This window comes from Chaetodon trifascialis, chromosome 9, assembly GCF_039877785.1.
Source record: "Chaetodon trifascialis isolate fChaTrf1 chromosome 9, fChaTrf1.hap1, whole genome shotgun sequence".
NCBI classification, from domain to species: Eukaryota; Metazoa; Chordata; class Actinopteri; order Chaetodontiformes; family Chaetodontidae; genus Chaetodon; species Chaetodon trifascialis.
The window spans coordinates 20,899,109-20,913,568 of NC_092064.1; the positions used below are offsets into that span (position 1 = coordinate 20,899,109).

Genomic DNA, 14,460 nt, shown 5'->3' on the forward strand with positions numbered 1-14,460 from the left:
GCCTTTTGAGGATGCCTTTTTCATACCTAATTGTGATATTATCAAATGTAACCAATGAACCTGTTAATCTGTGGAATGATCCAAACATGTGCTTTTGGAGCATTCCACAGCTTTCCCAGTACTTTGCTGCCCCTTTCCCAACTTCTCCCAAAAGAATTCATATATTTTGCATGCAATGTTTTCAACTGAGTAGATACCAAAGCAGTTTAGCATGTTATTTAACTCTGTTTTAACTATGTTTCACACAGTGCCCTAACTTTTTTGGAGTTGGGGTTTTTATTTCATTCGATCTTTCACCAACCCAGCCTGTCTCTGTTACTTCATTTTCAAGTCCCGAAATTTTACTGTTTTGATATGTTTTCACTCTTACCAGCCGTAAAAGGCTGTACTCAAATCACCAAGTCTAAAAACCCACTGTATGCTAACTGCCAATCACCCAATATCAGACAAAGTAAGCAACTAGCTGGTGAACATAGTAGAGCTTTTCACACCTGAAGAATTCAGACCAATAGAACTAAATCAAGAGTGAATATTCTTCAGATGGACACAAAATCTACTGACTGATGTGTAAATAAGCTAACACATGTAATTGCTTATTGCTAATAACCATATCAATGTTATTAAAGTGAAATTGTTGAGATTACAGCTTGTTTCACCCCCCCGTCGTACAGCACGAGTGAATATACAATTCAGATTAAGATCTCTGAAAAAGGGTAAGGCCTGAAACTCTTTTTCTGTTTTGGCACCTCCCCTCTATCATGTGGTTTGAGATAAGTTAACATCGTTTAAGTATGAAAATGATGCTCCATAATGTATAAATACCAGTGCAAGGTTTTGATTTACATTAAGGTATGGTAAGGTGTGATGCCACCCAGTGGTTTAGCTCTCTTAGACAGTATGACGTCCACAGAGAGGTGGCCAGAGAAGGGTTGGGCACTCTTGCAGCTGTTGTTGGTGGTGTTTTTCTGTCAGGCTGAAGAGCTGGTGTGCAGGCGGAGAGGTCATCCTGAGAGTGCCCAGCTATCTAAAGATGGGGACATTTTATTGGGGGGAATCTTCTCTTCCCACAGCAAGTGGGAGCACAGACAGGATACCTACATGCACAAACCACTGCCACTGCAGTGCACCAGGTAAATGATAACATTATTTTTTTTTTACATATATATATGTATACTGCAAATATCTAAAAGGAAGTGTCTACTCCTCCAATGTAGGTACAAAAAAGATGATCGAATTGAAGAATAAAATAAGAAATAGTTCTTGTTGTGTGTATAAATACCATCAAATGGTTTCATTTACTTTCTTGTTTCTATTTTAAGGACAAAGTGGTTGCAATTTCATCTGTTTGTATCTGCCTGCATCAAGTATTAATTTCAGGGGGATCCAGTATGCTCAGGCTATGCTCTTTGCCATTGAGGAGATTAATAACAGCACAGACCTACTGCCTGGCATCTCTCTGGGCTATAAGATCTATGATTCCTGTGTCTTCATTGCCAGAGGTTTGACAGTCGCATTGACTTTGGCTAATGGTAATGAACTGGTATTTGCACGCACCAAGGCACCATGTGCCAGACCTGCCCATGTGCAGGCCATCATGGGAGGGACCACTTCGTCTCCTTGCATGGCTATATCTGCTGTCATTGGACCCTTTCATATCCCACTGGTGGGTAAGATTGGTAGAAATGTAATCAATTTAAAAATATTACTATCATTTTGTAATTCTCCCACTTTGTCACTAGTCACTGCAAAGAGGTTTTGAAATAATTGTAGTGGGTTGTACATTTTTATCTTAGGATATAATTTCTTATTTCTTCTAGATCAGCCACCTTGCTACTTGTGCTTGTCTCAGTGATAAAACCAAGTACCCATCCTTCCTCAGAACAATACCCAGTGACTACTACCAGAGCAGAGCTCTGGCCCAGTTGGTCAAACACTTTGGGTGGACTTGGGTTGGAGCCATTAGAACAAATAATGATTACGGCAATAATGGCATGGCCACATTTACAGAAACCACCCAGCAGCTGGACATCTGTCTGGAGTACTCTGTGTCTGTCTTTAGAACAGATCCACCAGACAAAATACAAAAGATCATTGACATTATCAAGGCTTCCACTTCCAAGGTGATCGTCACTTTCCTCTCACCCCCAGAATTGTATTTGATAATACATGCGTTGTCTCGCCATAATTTGACTGGGTATCAGTGGGTAGGCACTGAGGGCTGGATCTTTGATTCCTCTACTGCAGCCAATGACAGGCATCATATTCTGGATGGTGCCATCGGCCTGTCCATCCCCAAAGCACACGTCAGTGGCATGAGAGAGTTCATGTTGGATGTGAAGCCGCTCAATTCATCTAGTAACAAATGGTTTACAGAGTTTTGGGAGACATTATTTAACTGTAAGTTCAAGCAGTCAGAGTCATCAGCAGTGAATCAGAGTGAATGTACTGGACATGAAGATCTGACTGGAGTACAAAACAGCTTCACTGATATGTCACTCATGCCTCTTTTTTACAACGTCTATAAAGGAGTGTATGCTGTGGCCCACGCACTTCATAATATTTTTGGCTGTAATAAAACATGTAACAACAAGGTGCAGCTAGATCCATTTACGGTGAGTTGAACACCAAAGACTTAACCGATGGTTTTTACATTAAGTAACATAAACACAGAAAATGGTTTCAATTTTGAAAAATAAATTGCTGCACTCTATCATGTTTGTTGAGACAACAGAGCCGCAAAATGTTTGGCAAATAATGCTCTATATTGTTGCATATCTTTTTAGATTTTACAGCACATGAGAAGGATTCGGTTCAAAACAAAGGAAGGAGATGAGGTTTACTTTAATGAGAATGGAGACCCACCAGCAAAGTATGAAATTATAAACTGGCAGCCAACAGATAATGGTATTGTGGATTTTGTCCCAGTTGGTCTTTATGATGCATCTCTACCTGCAGACAACCAGCTGAAAGTGCAAAAAAAGTCTATAATTTGGACACAGAACTCAAAACAGGTCAGTTACCATGTGATTATTGTAACTGTAAATGAAAGTCATTTCAGATTATGAAAGTGACCATGAAAGTTATACGTTACTGCTCCTGTATCATAATGTTTGGCTTCAATGCATCAAAATGAATCATAGATAAATGCAAAAACATATTTGTTGTTTCATTTTTGTCTTGTTTATTCAGGTGCCTTTGTCAGTTTGCAGTGAGAAATGTCCACCAGGAACTCGCAAGGTTCTGCAGAAAGGAAAGCCTATCTGCTGCTATGACTGTTTAAGATGTGCAGAAGGAGAAATAAGCAACATTTCAGGTGTAGTCATATTGAATGCAATAACGCCTGAATATGCATCTTTTTTGTCATATCCACTGAGGTTTATTTGTCTCTATGAAACTGCAATAAATGCATTGAGAGTGAAAGAAACCATGCTTGATAATTTATAAACACAACAACATGATAATTTTGAGTACAAAATACATGTTTAGTTTTTAAGAAATAAGCACATTGAACCAAAATGAATCAATAATACCCCTTTACACTGTCCTGTATATTGAAGTTAAAACGTTCATTGTCAATTATTTATCAGTGATATCAGAACCTCAATGGCAACAAGACAAAACATGGTCAGTGTAGCGAGCAAGACTAACTCCTGTTTCAATATTATTTTTCAGATTCCATCACATGTGTGAGTTGTGACCCTGAGTTCTGGTCAAATGAGAGAAGAGATGCCTGTGTAAAGAAGGAGGCCGAGTTTCTATCATATGAAGAGGTCATGGGAGCTCTGCTCACTGCAGCCTCCCTACTTGGAACATGTCTGACTGCTGTTGTGGCGTTCATTTTCTTCAGATACAGGCAGACTCCTATTGTCAGGGCCAACAACTCTGAGCTGAGCTTCCTGCTGCTCTTCTCCTTGACTCTGTGTTTCTTGTGCTCTCTGACCTTCATCGGCCAGCCCTCTGAGTGGTCCTGCATGCTGCGACACACAGCGTTCGGCATCACCTTTGTCCTCTGCATCTCTTGTGTTCTGGGAAAAACAATAGTGGTGTTAATGGCCTTCAGGGCCACACTTCCAGGTAGTAATGTGATGAAATGGTTTGGGCCTGCTCAGCAGAAACTCAGTGTTCTGGGTTTCACTCTTGTACAAGTTGTCATATGTATCCTCTGGTTAATGATTTCTCCCCCTTTTCCATTTAAGAATTTCAAGACGTTTAATGACAAAATCATCTTAGAGTGTGCTCTGGGCTCAGCTGTTGGCTTTTGGGCTGTACTTGGGTACATAGGACTTTTGGCCATGTTATGTTTTTTTCTTGCCTTTCTGGCTCGGAAACTGCCTGACAATTTCAATGAAGCCAAATTCATCACCTTCAGCATGCTGATATTCTGTGCAGTATGGATCACTTTTATCCCAGCGTATGTCAGCTCTCCTGGGAAATTCAGTGTTGCTGTGGAGATATTTGCTATTCTGGCTTCAAGTTTTGGACTACTGATTTGTATTTTTATTCCAAAATGTTATATTATCTTACTGAAACCAGAGAAGAATACAAAGAAGAATATGATGGGGAAGGGACACCAAAATCATTTTGACTGACAATAGGAGTCTCCCCACATCTGGTGAGGATTTGATGTTAAAAAAAAACAAAAAACAAAGACAGTGAAAGAAGTCAGTTATTTTTTTGTCTGTTATCAATAAAATGCTGGACATGAAATAATTTTCTCCAGCTAAATGAAAACAAATTTGATATCATTATTTCTGGTCCTTCGATGACCATCCCTGATGGTATCTACACACGGGTGCTGAAGGAGTGTGGGATGGAGCTCTCTTCCATCGTGCACTCTCTCTTCTGGGATTCCTACAGGACTGCCTCAGTGTCCAACCTGTGGAAAACATCCACTGTCATACCAGTACCCAAGATACCCTGCCCTTCAGAACCAAACCACTGCCACCCAGTTGCACTCACCTCAATCATCATGAAATGTCTGGAGAAGCTAGTTCTCAACATTTCCTTCCAACAGTCAAACCATGCTTGGACCCAAACCAGTTCACCTACAAGGCCAAAGGGGGGACTGGGGATGTCTCCTCCACTACCTCCGACAACATCCCGAACCGCCTGGTAACTTTGCCAGATTCTTCCACCAGACGATCAGGAAACACCATCACCTGAATGTCCCACCACTTCTCATCCACTAAGTACACAGCTTCCTCAGTGACAGACCACAATTCATGAAAGTAGGCAGCACAACATCCTCATCCTTCATCACCAATACTGGAGCCCCACAAGCTTATGTCCTGTGCCCCTTCCTGTTTACCCTCTATACCAATGACAGTGTCAGCCCCTCTCCCATCATCACATACCTCAAATACTCGGACAACACAGCAGTAATTAGATTACTCAACGATAACAACTCGGGTACCAGCCACAATGAGTCCCTCTCCCATCTCACACAGTGGTGCACAGAAATACTTGTACTTGAGCGTCTCCAAAACAAAGGAACTCCTGCACACAGGTCAGCCTCCAACCCCACCAACATCCCCATCAGCATCAGTGGTGAAGTTGTTGAAATGGTGGAGTACCACAAATATCTCGGTATCACCCAAGATAATAAACTGAGCTTTGAACAACACACCATTGACATCCATAAACGCTATCGACAAAGACTCTGTCATCCGCAAACTCAAAGCTCTTTTCGTTGCCCCCACCATCTGCTGTCACTTTGCTGCTATGCTTCAAAAGCATAGTTCAAGCCATTTTCTACCCTCTATTGCTCCCTGTCTCTTTAATATGTCATCAACCCACTCCAAGAACACGAATCACACACAAGGCCGCCAAGATCATTGGCCTCCCAACACTGAACTTCCCAGACTTAAACAGCACAGACACTGCAGACACAACACACACCTTAGCACTTGACCTCAGTCACCCTTTCATCCCACACTTTGTACTCCTCCCATCTGGTCACAGTTACAGGTTGCTGGCATGGAAGAAAGTGAAGTTCAGTTGGAGTTTTGTCCCCTTTGCCATAACAGAACAGAATTGAACATCCAGACTGAAATGCAATTGTGCCTGAGTTTGTGAATGTGACATGTCAAGTTTGAGAATGTGCTGGTCGTGGGTGTATGGTGTGGGATTCATGTATATAGTTGTCAAGTTTGATGTATTCTGTCCAGTTTTATGTATTTGTGGACTGTAGGAGAAGGTGGAAACAATTTTCCTTGCGGAAGGACAAATAAATCTAAATCTAATCTAATCTAAGCGTGCAAATAATTGTCCCCCATCCTGATGAAAATGCCTATGGTGTGGGTATAAACACATACATGTACACTTGCATGAAGGTACACTGTGAACATGCATTAGTGTCCCAGTTTTGGAGTTAAGATTTAAAAAATAGACCAAGGCTCAAAACTCTTTTCCCTGTTTGTGTACTTCCCTCTTCTTGCCCACCTGCAGGCCCATGGAGATTCAACTTCACTGTTCTGTTATTATGTTTTATGGTGCTGCAAAATGTATAAATGCCAGTGCCAGCTTTCATTTATATTAAAGTACATGTGATGCCACCCAGTGGTTTAGCTCAATTCGACAGTATGACGTCCACACAGAGGTGGCCAGAGCAGGGTTGGGCACTCTTACAGCTGTTGTTGGTGGTGTGTGTCTCTCAGGCTGAGGAACTGGTGTGCAGGCGGAGAGGGGATCATGAGAGCCCCCAGCTATCTAAGGATGGGGACATTATGCTGGGGGGAATCTTCTCTTTCCACAGCAGGTGGAAAGACAGACAGGACACCTACTTGCACAAACCGTTGCCACTGCAATGTACGAGGTAAAGTATATGCTGGAAATCTATATAAATAATTGTGTAAGAGGAAGTGAGTATAGACAAAAAAGAGATAAGAAAGGTAATCAAACTAAATATTAAAATAAGAAAAAATATTGTTGTTGTTTCTATTAATACCACCAAATGGTTTCATTTACTATGTTATTGTTTCTCATTTAAGGACAAATTGGTTGCAATTTCATCTATTTGTGTCTGTCCACATCAAGTTTGAATTTCAGAGGGTTCCAGTTTGCCCAGGCTATGCTCTTTGCTATAGAGGAGATTAACAACAGCACAGACCTACTGCCTGGCATCTCTCTGGGTTACAAGATCTATGATGCCTGTGGGTCCATTTCCAGAGGAGTGAGGGTTGCACTGGCTTTGGCTAATGGTAATGAAGTTATATCTTCACCCTACGAGGCACCATGTGCCAGACCTGCCCAAGTGCAGGCCATCATGGGAGAGACCTCTTCGTCTCCTTGCATGGCTATAGCTACTGTCATCGGACCCTTTCATATCCCACTGGTAGGTAAGATTGGTAATAATGAATTAAAATGTGTGAAAACGTACTATTAGTCTGTAATTATTTTCCTTGCCTTTACCTCAGGAAGTCATTTCACTTTGTCATTTTTCTTCCAGATCAGCCACTTTGCTACTTGTGCTTGTCTCAGTGATAAAACCAAGTACCCATCCTTCCTCAGAACAATACCCAGTGACTACTACCAGAGCAGAGCTCTGGCCCAGTTGGTCAAACACTTTGGGTGGACTTGGGTTGGAGCTATAAGAACAAATGATGATTACGGCAATAATGGTATGGCCACATTTACAGAAACTGCCCAGCAGCTGGGCATCTGTCTGGAGTACTCTGTGTCTTTCTTTCGAACAGATCCACCAGACAAAATAAGAAAGATCATTGACATTATCAAAGATTCCACTTCCAAGGTGATTGTTGCTTTCCTCTCCCACATGGATATGGATGTGCTGATACATGCATTGTCTCACCACAACTTGACTGGGTACCAGTGGGTAGGCAGTGAAGGCTGGATCTTTGATTCCCATACTGCAGCCAATGACAGGCATCATATTCTGGATGGTGCCATCGGCCTGTCCATCCCCAAAGCACACGTCAGTGGCATGAGAGAGTTCATGTTGGATGTGAAGCCGCTCAATTCATCTAGTAACAAATGGTTTACAGAGTTTTGGGAGAAATTATTTAACTGTAAGTTTAAGCAGTCAAAGTCAACAGCAGTAAATCAGAGTGAATGTACTGGACATGAAGATCTGACTGGAGTACAAAACAGCTTCACTGATATGTCACTCATGCCTATCTTTAACAACGTCTACAAAGGAGTGTATGCTGTGGCCCACGCACTTCACAGTATTCTCAGCTGTAATAAAACATGTAACAACAAGGTGCAGCTGGATTCATTTATGGTGAGTTGAGGACCAAAAACCTGAGCAATCATTTTTAGTCAAATAAACAAAGAAAATGGTTTCAATTTTAAAAAATAAATAGTTGCCCTCCATCTACCATGCTGTTGAGGCAATACGGCCACAAAATGTTTGTCAAATAATGATCTCAATTGCTGCATATCTTCTTAGATTTTACAGCACATAAGAAAGATTCGGTTCAAAACAAAGGAAGGAGATGAGGTTTACTTTAATGAGAATGGAGACCCAGCAGCAAAGTATGAAATTATAAACTGGCAGCCGACAGAAAATGGCATTGTGGACTTTGTCCCAGTTGGTCTTCATGATGCATCTTTACCTGCAGACAAACAGCTGAATCTACAAAACAAGACTTTAATTTGGGCACAGAACTCAAAACAGGTCAGCTGCCATGTGATCACTGTCATTTTTTCGAAAATCAATTTGAATAGTTATACTTGTTAAAGTTATTAGCTGCTGTGCTCTGATTTGTTGTGTTGATGCATCATTTCTAATAGATGGTTGCAGAGACAAAACTGTAAAAGTCAATGGTTGCACATTTTTCTCATCATGCCTTTGTTTATGCAGGTGCCTTTGTCAGTTTGCAGTGAGAAATGTCCACCAGGAACTCGCCAGGTTCTGCAGAAAGGAAAGCCTGTCTGCTGCTATGACTGTTTAAAATGTGCAGAGGGAGAAATAAGCAACATTACAGGTGGAGTAATATTAAATGCAAGACAAAACAAAACACAAATCTAAAAATTGTCATATACACATGCCGCTGTTAAGAGAGGATATTTTTGCATTCTGATTTTAAAGGTATGAATTATACAGTCATCATGCCATCTTTTAAGCAAATCAAAGATCTACTGATCTCGAAACTAGAAAGAAACTAGAAATATTAAATAACACCTCTTTATATCCTATCTCATGTTTATTAGGTTACACATAATCTGATAATCATGTAGTGTCTGTCTTGCAGGCATGGAGAAGATGCAACAGAGACACAAAACAAGACAAATGTTGTGACAAGTCTAATATTTTTTTCAGATTCCATCACATGTGTGAGATGTGACTCTGAGTTCTGGTCAAATGAGAGAAGAGATGCTTGTGTAAAGAAGGAGGCCGAGTTTCTATCATATGAAGAGATTATGGGAGCTCTGCTCACTGCAGCCTCCCTACTTGGAACATGCCTGACTGCTGTTGTGGCGTTCATTTTCTTCAGATACAGGCAGACTCCTATTGTCAGGGCCAACAACTCTGAGCTGAGCTTCCTGCTGCTCTTCTCCTTGACTCTGTGTTTCCTGTGTTCTCTGACCTTCATCGGCCGGCCCTCTGAGTGGTCCTGCATGCTGCGACACACAGCGTTCGGCATCACCTTCGTCCTCTGCATCTCTTGTGTTCTGGGGAAAACAATCGTGGTGTTAATGGCCTTCAGGGCCACACTTCCAGGTAGTAATGTGATGAAATGGTTTGGGCCTGCTCAGCAGAAACTCAGTGTTCTGGGTTTCACTCTTATACAAGTTGTCATATGTATCCTCTGGTTAACAATCTCTCCTCCTTTTCCATTTAAGAATTTTGAGGAATTCAAGGATAAAATCATCTTAGAGTGTGCTCTGGGCTCAGCTGTAGGCTTCTGGGCTGTACTTGGGTACATAGGACTTCTGGCCATGTTATGTTTTTTTCTTGCCTTTCTGGCTCGGAAACTGCCTGACAATTTCAATGAAGCCAAATTCATCACCTTCAGCATGCTGATATTCTGCGCAGTATGGATCACTTTTATCCCAGCGTATGTCAGCTCTCCTGGGAAATTCAGTGTTGCTGTGGAGATATTTGCTATTCTGGCTTCAAGTTTTGGACTACTGATTTGTATTTTTATTCCAAAATGTTATATTATCTTACTGAAACCAGAGAAGAATACAAAGAAGAATATGATGGGGAAGGGGCACCAAAATTCATTCTGATGTAGAATAATATGTTTTTGTAGCTTTTTTTTTTTATAATAGTTTATTAAAAAGATAAATCAATTAGACATTTTTAAAGAAGTACATTTTTTCGACTGCATATCATTTCATCCAAGAAGATATAGTGTATTGAAATGACTGTGTGTACATATCTATCTATCTATCTATCTATCTATCTATCTATCTATCTATCTATCTATCTATCTATCTATCTATCTATCTATCTATCTATCTATCTATCTGCAATAAATGTGTAAGCCTAATACCTATTTCCTCTCTGATTCAAAACCATTAATACAGTTCATGAAACTGTAATCAAATCAAATAATACAGTTTCAAAAACAAAAAACAAAAAAACAGAAAAAAAAAAAAACATCTGTGGCCTGACTTGTTTAGTTTCCTCTGGTCTCCTGAGGCTTGAGTTCAACCATGACAACTTCCCCCATGTTGTTGAATGTGTATAAAGCCCTGCAATGAGAGGTAGAGCTGCTTTGCCCAGCATGAAGAGCAGAGCAGAGCGATGTCACTGTTGACACTGCTCCTCTTGGTTCTGCTCATCGGGAAGGGAATCTCAGTGTGCCGACTACAAGGCTCAGGACAACCAGCTGAACTGGCCAAAGATGGCGACCTTGTTATTGGAGGCATCTTTTCATTTCGCACAGGGCAGGATTATGTAATTAACACATTTCAGACAATTCCAGAAGTACGAAAATGCAAGAAGTATGTATTATTAGGTCAATATATTTTAAATGTTTTATGTTTATTTTGTACCATATTTGAAACAGAAATATAAAGAGTTATTCTTTCATCCTATCGTTCATCACCCAGCTTCAATTTTAGAGAATTCAAATTTGCTCAGGCAATGATATTTGCTATAAATGAGATCAACAAAGATCCTGATATGCTCCCAAATGTTAAACTTGGCTATAAGATCTATGATAACTGTGGAACTATGGACATATTGAGAGCTGCATTGTCACTGATGAGCGGAATAGAGGCAGAAGCCACTGACGACAACTGCACTAAAACTGAGACAGTGCAAGCTATCTTGGGACATTCAGGATCAAGACCAACTATTGCATTTGCACCAGTTGTTGGAAGGTTTCAGATACCTGTGGTAAGTCAAAAAAGAAAAGTAATTGAAGTTAGTCTTATGTAACATTGTGCTCAGTGTGTTGTTGGAAATATCGACAGTTTATTACATTGTTCTGCGAAATTGTAACTGAAGACTAAATCTAACAGTTATCATGCAAGAATGTTAAATATTAGCTCTTTCATTGCCTTTAACATGTTTGTATCATTCACTGCAGATCAGCCATTTTGCCACCTGTGCCTGTCTGAGCAACAGGAAAGAGTATCCCACTTTTTTCAGAACTATTCCCAGTGACTACTACCAGAGCAGAGCACTGGCAAAGCTGGTCAAGCACTTTGGTTGGACATGGATTGGGGCAATAGCTGTGCATAATGAATATGGCCTCAATGGCATAGCTGCATTTATCCAGGCAGCACAAGAATATGGAGTGTGCATTGAGTATTCTGAAGCATTTTCATCATCAGATCCACCTGATCGTCTGGAGAGAATAATTGAGATCATTAAGCATGCAACTGCCAAAGTGATTATGGCCTTTATGTCTCACAGAGAAATTAAGTTGTTGGCAAAACAGTTGTATAAACAGAACATCACAGGGCTGCAGCTGGTTGGCAGTGATGCCTGGATCACAGATCACTCCCTGACTGATAGTGAGGGACACAGCATCCTGGTGGGCTCACTCGGCTTCACTGTCAGCAAAGCTAAAATCCCAGGGCTGGAGGAGCACCTGAGACAGCTCCACCCCTCACAGTTCCCTGACAGTCAGTTTGTCAGAGATTTCTGGGAAGACATGTTTGACTGTCGTCTGAATGAAGCTGAAAACACACAAAGAAAGCCATGCAGCGGCTCTGAGAGCCTTCAGACTGTTGAATCACAGTTCACTGATGTGTCTGAGCTGAGATTCACTAATAATGTATACAAGTCAGTTTACGCAGTGGCTCATGCTCTTGACAACCTGATTAAATGTGAGGAGGGTAAGGGGCTCTTTTCCAATGGCAGCTGTGCTGATACCAAATACATTCAACCATGGCAGGTGAGGAGCCAATTAAGTGTATGTCAGTGATAACAGCACAAATCACTGTCATTTAATGTAATTTAATCCTTGGAATTTCTTTACTAGGTCTTGCACTATCTCAAAACGGTGAATTTTACCACTGAGGAAGGTGAACGAGTCTATTTTGATAGCAATGGAGACTCACCAGCAAGATATGAACTGGTTAATTTGCAAATGACAAACAAAGGAACCATGGAAGGAGCAACAGTTGGCATTTATGATGCCTCTCTTCCAGAGAGTCATCAATTTATTATGAATAACATCCAAGTTGTCTGGGGAAATGGCCTGACAGAGGTAAAGTAGAGAGTGAGGTTTGTCCTCAGATTTAGTGAATTGCATAAAAACTGTGCTTATGAATTATGCTTATGTGTGAAGGAGGTGCCTGTGTCGGTGTGCAGTGACAGCTGTCTCCCAGGAACTCGTAAGGTGCTCCAAAAAGGAAAGCCAGTCTGCTGTTATGATTGCATACCCTGTCCAGTAGGCGAGATCAGTAATTTAACAGGTAAATAAACGATGGAGCAGTATTTCATTTGCTGTTTGAAAAGCAATAATGTCTATGACATATATTGACATGATGTAAATAAAACAGAAAACCAGAAATACAATTTTATGAGTGTTGACTTCTGAAAACAAAACATTGATTTAATTGCACATTAATTTTATTTATTTTGCAGATTCAATACACTGTATGAAATGCCCGCCACTCTACTGGTCCAATGAGCAGAGAGATGCCTGCATCCGCAAACCAATAGAATTCTTGGCATATGATGAAATCCTGGGAACATTGTTAGTCTTATTTTCTCTGCTGGGAGTTTTTCTAACTATGATCACAACACTAGTCTTCTACTGCCACAGAGAAACCCCATTGGTTCGAGCCAATAACTCTGAGCTGAGCTTCCTGCTGCTCTTCTCCTTGACTCTGTGTTTCCTGTGTTCTCTGACCTTCATCGGCCAGCCCTCTGAGTGGTCCTGCATGCTGCGACACACAGCGTTCGGCATCACCTTTGTCCTCTGCATCTCTTGTGTTCTGGGAAAAACAATAGTGGTGTTAATGGCCTTCAGGGCCACACTTCCAGGTAGTAATGTGATGAAGTGGTTTGGGCCTGCTCAGCAGAAACTCAGTGTTCTGGGTTTCACTCTCGTACAGGTTTTAACTTGCGTTCTTTGGCTAACAATCAGCCCTCCTTTTCCTTCCAAGAATTTGTTGTACTATAAGGACAAAATCATCTTAGAGTGTGCTCTGGGCTCAGCTGTAGGCTTTTGGGCTGTACTTGGGTACATAGGACTTCTGGCCATGCTGTGTTTTATTCTTGCTTTTCTGGCTCGGAAACTGCCTGACAATTTCAATGAAGCCAAATTCATCACCTTCAGCATGCTGATATTCTGCGCAGTATGGATCACATTTATCCCAGCGTATGTCAGCTCTCCTGGGAAGTTCACTGTAGCTGTGGAGATATTTGCTATTCTGGCCTCCAGTTATGGGCTACTTCTCTGCATTTTCCTACCGAAATGTTATATAATTTTGTTTCGGCCAGAGCAGAACACTAAGAAGCACATAATGGGAAAGACATCTAATAATGATATACGTCATTAGTCAGTGATCAAATCACTTGTAATGTATTTTGCTTTTTTTTTTTTTTAAACCAAAATTCAATGTGGACATAGTGTTTCTTAATGCATCTCAATTTGTTTCAGGGAATAAATCTTTAAATATATTCAAGTCTGTTGTGTCTTGTTATTTACACATTTAATCAGAAACACAACTAAAAAAGTGAAAAATCAGAGTGCATTTTCCAAGGTTGGAGGCTTATTTCATAAGGGGCGGGATATTTTTCACATTCTTCCCTTATTTGTCATTGTGTCAGAAACTGTATGTATGGTAAACTGCAGGCAACAACTGCAGCACTATATTTAGTCATAGCTGCACCAAATTATCAAGGTATACTGAAACTGAAAGAAGTCTGCAATTCTGTTCACAGAGCTGACTGAGTCACAAAGATATTTTGTTATTCCAAGGGCCTTTAAACTAAACTTAAACCGTTTTATTGACTGTTGCATTACAACCACTGATAGTATAGAGAATATAGAGAGATACAACAAGTTCACCAAATTTATGCCC

General features: G+C 40.8%; 3 protein-coding genes across 3 annotated transcripts; all 3 read left to right on the top strand.

The window, feature by feature from the left end:
• The first annotated feature begins 939 nt into the window (after positions 1-939).
• LOC139335896 (extracellular calcium-sensing receptor-like) lies at positions 940-4,589 on the top strand. Its single transcript, XM_070969683.1, has 6 exons — positions 940-1,130; positions 1,366-1,663; positions 1,818-2,612; positions 2,784-3,011; positions 3,190-3,313; positions 3,673-4,589. The coding sequence occupies exons 1-6, from the start codon at positions 1,099-1,101 to the stop codon at positions 4,587-4,589; spliced, it is 2,394 nt and encodes a 797-aa protein (XP_070825784.1). The 5' UTR covers positions 940-1,098.
• Positions 4,590-6,623: 2,034 nt separating this feature from the next.
• LOC139335897 (extracellular calcium-sensing receptor-like) lies at positions 6,624-10,197 on the top strand. Its single transcript, XM_070969684.1, has 6 exons — positions 6,624-6,814; positions 7,036-7,333; positions 7,448-8,242; positions 8,411-8,638; positions 8,825-8,948; positions 9,284-10,197. Exons 1-6 carry the CDS (start codon positions 6,726-6,728, stop codon positions 10,195-10,197), a joined length of 2,448 nt encoding a protein of 815 aa, XP_070825785.1. The 5' UTR covers positions 6,624-6,725.
• A 583-nt stretch (positions 10,198-10,780) lies between these two features.
• On the top strand, positions 10,781-13,935 carry LOC139336253 (extracellular calcium-sensing receptor). Its single transcript, XM_070970276.1, has 6 exons — positions 10,781-10,917; positions 11,026-11,314; positions 11,508-12,320; positions 12,408-12,635; positions 12,720-12,843; positions 13,016-13,935. Exons 2-6 carry the CDS (start codon positions 11,060-11,062, stop codon positions 13,933-13,935), a joined length of 2,340 nt encoding a protein of 779 aa, XP_070826377.1. The 5' UTR covers positions 10,781-10,917; positions 11,026-11,059.
• Positions 13,936-14,460: the final 525 nt, after the last annotated feature.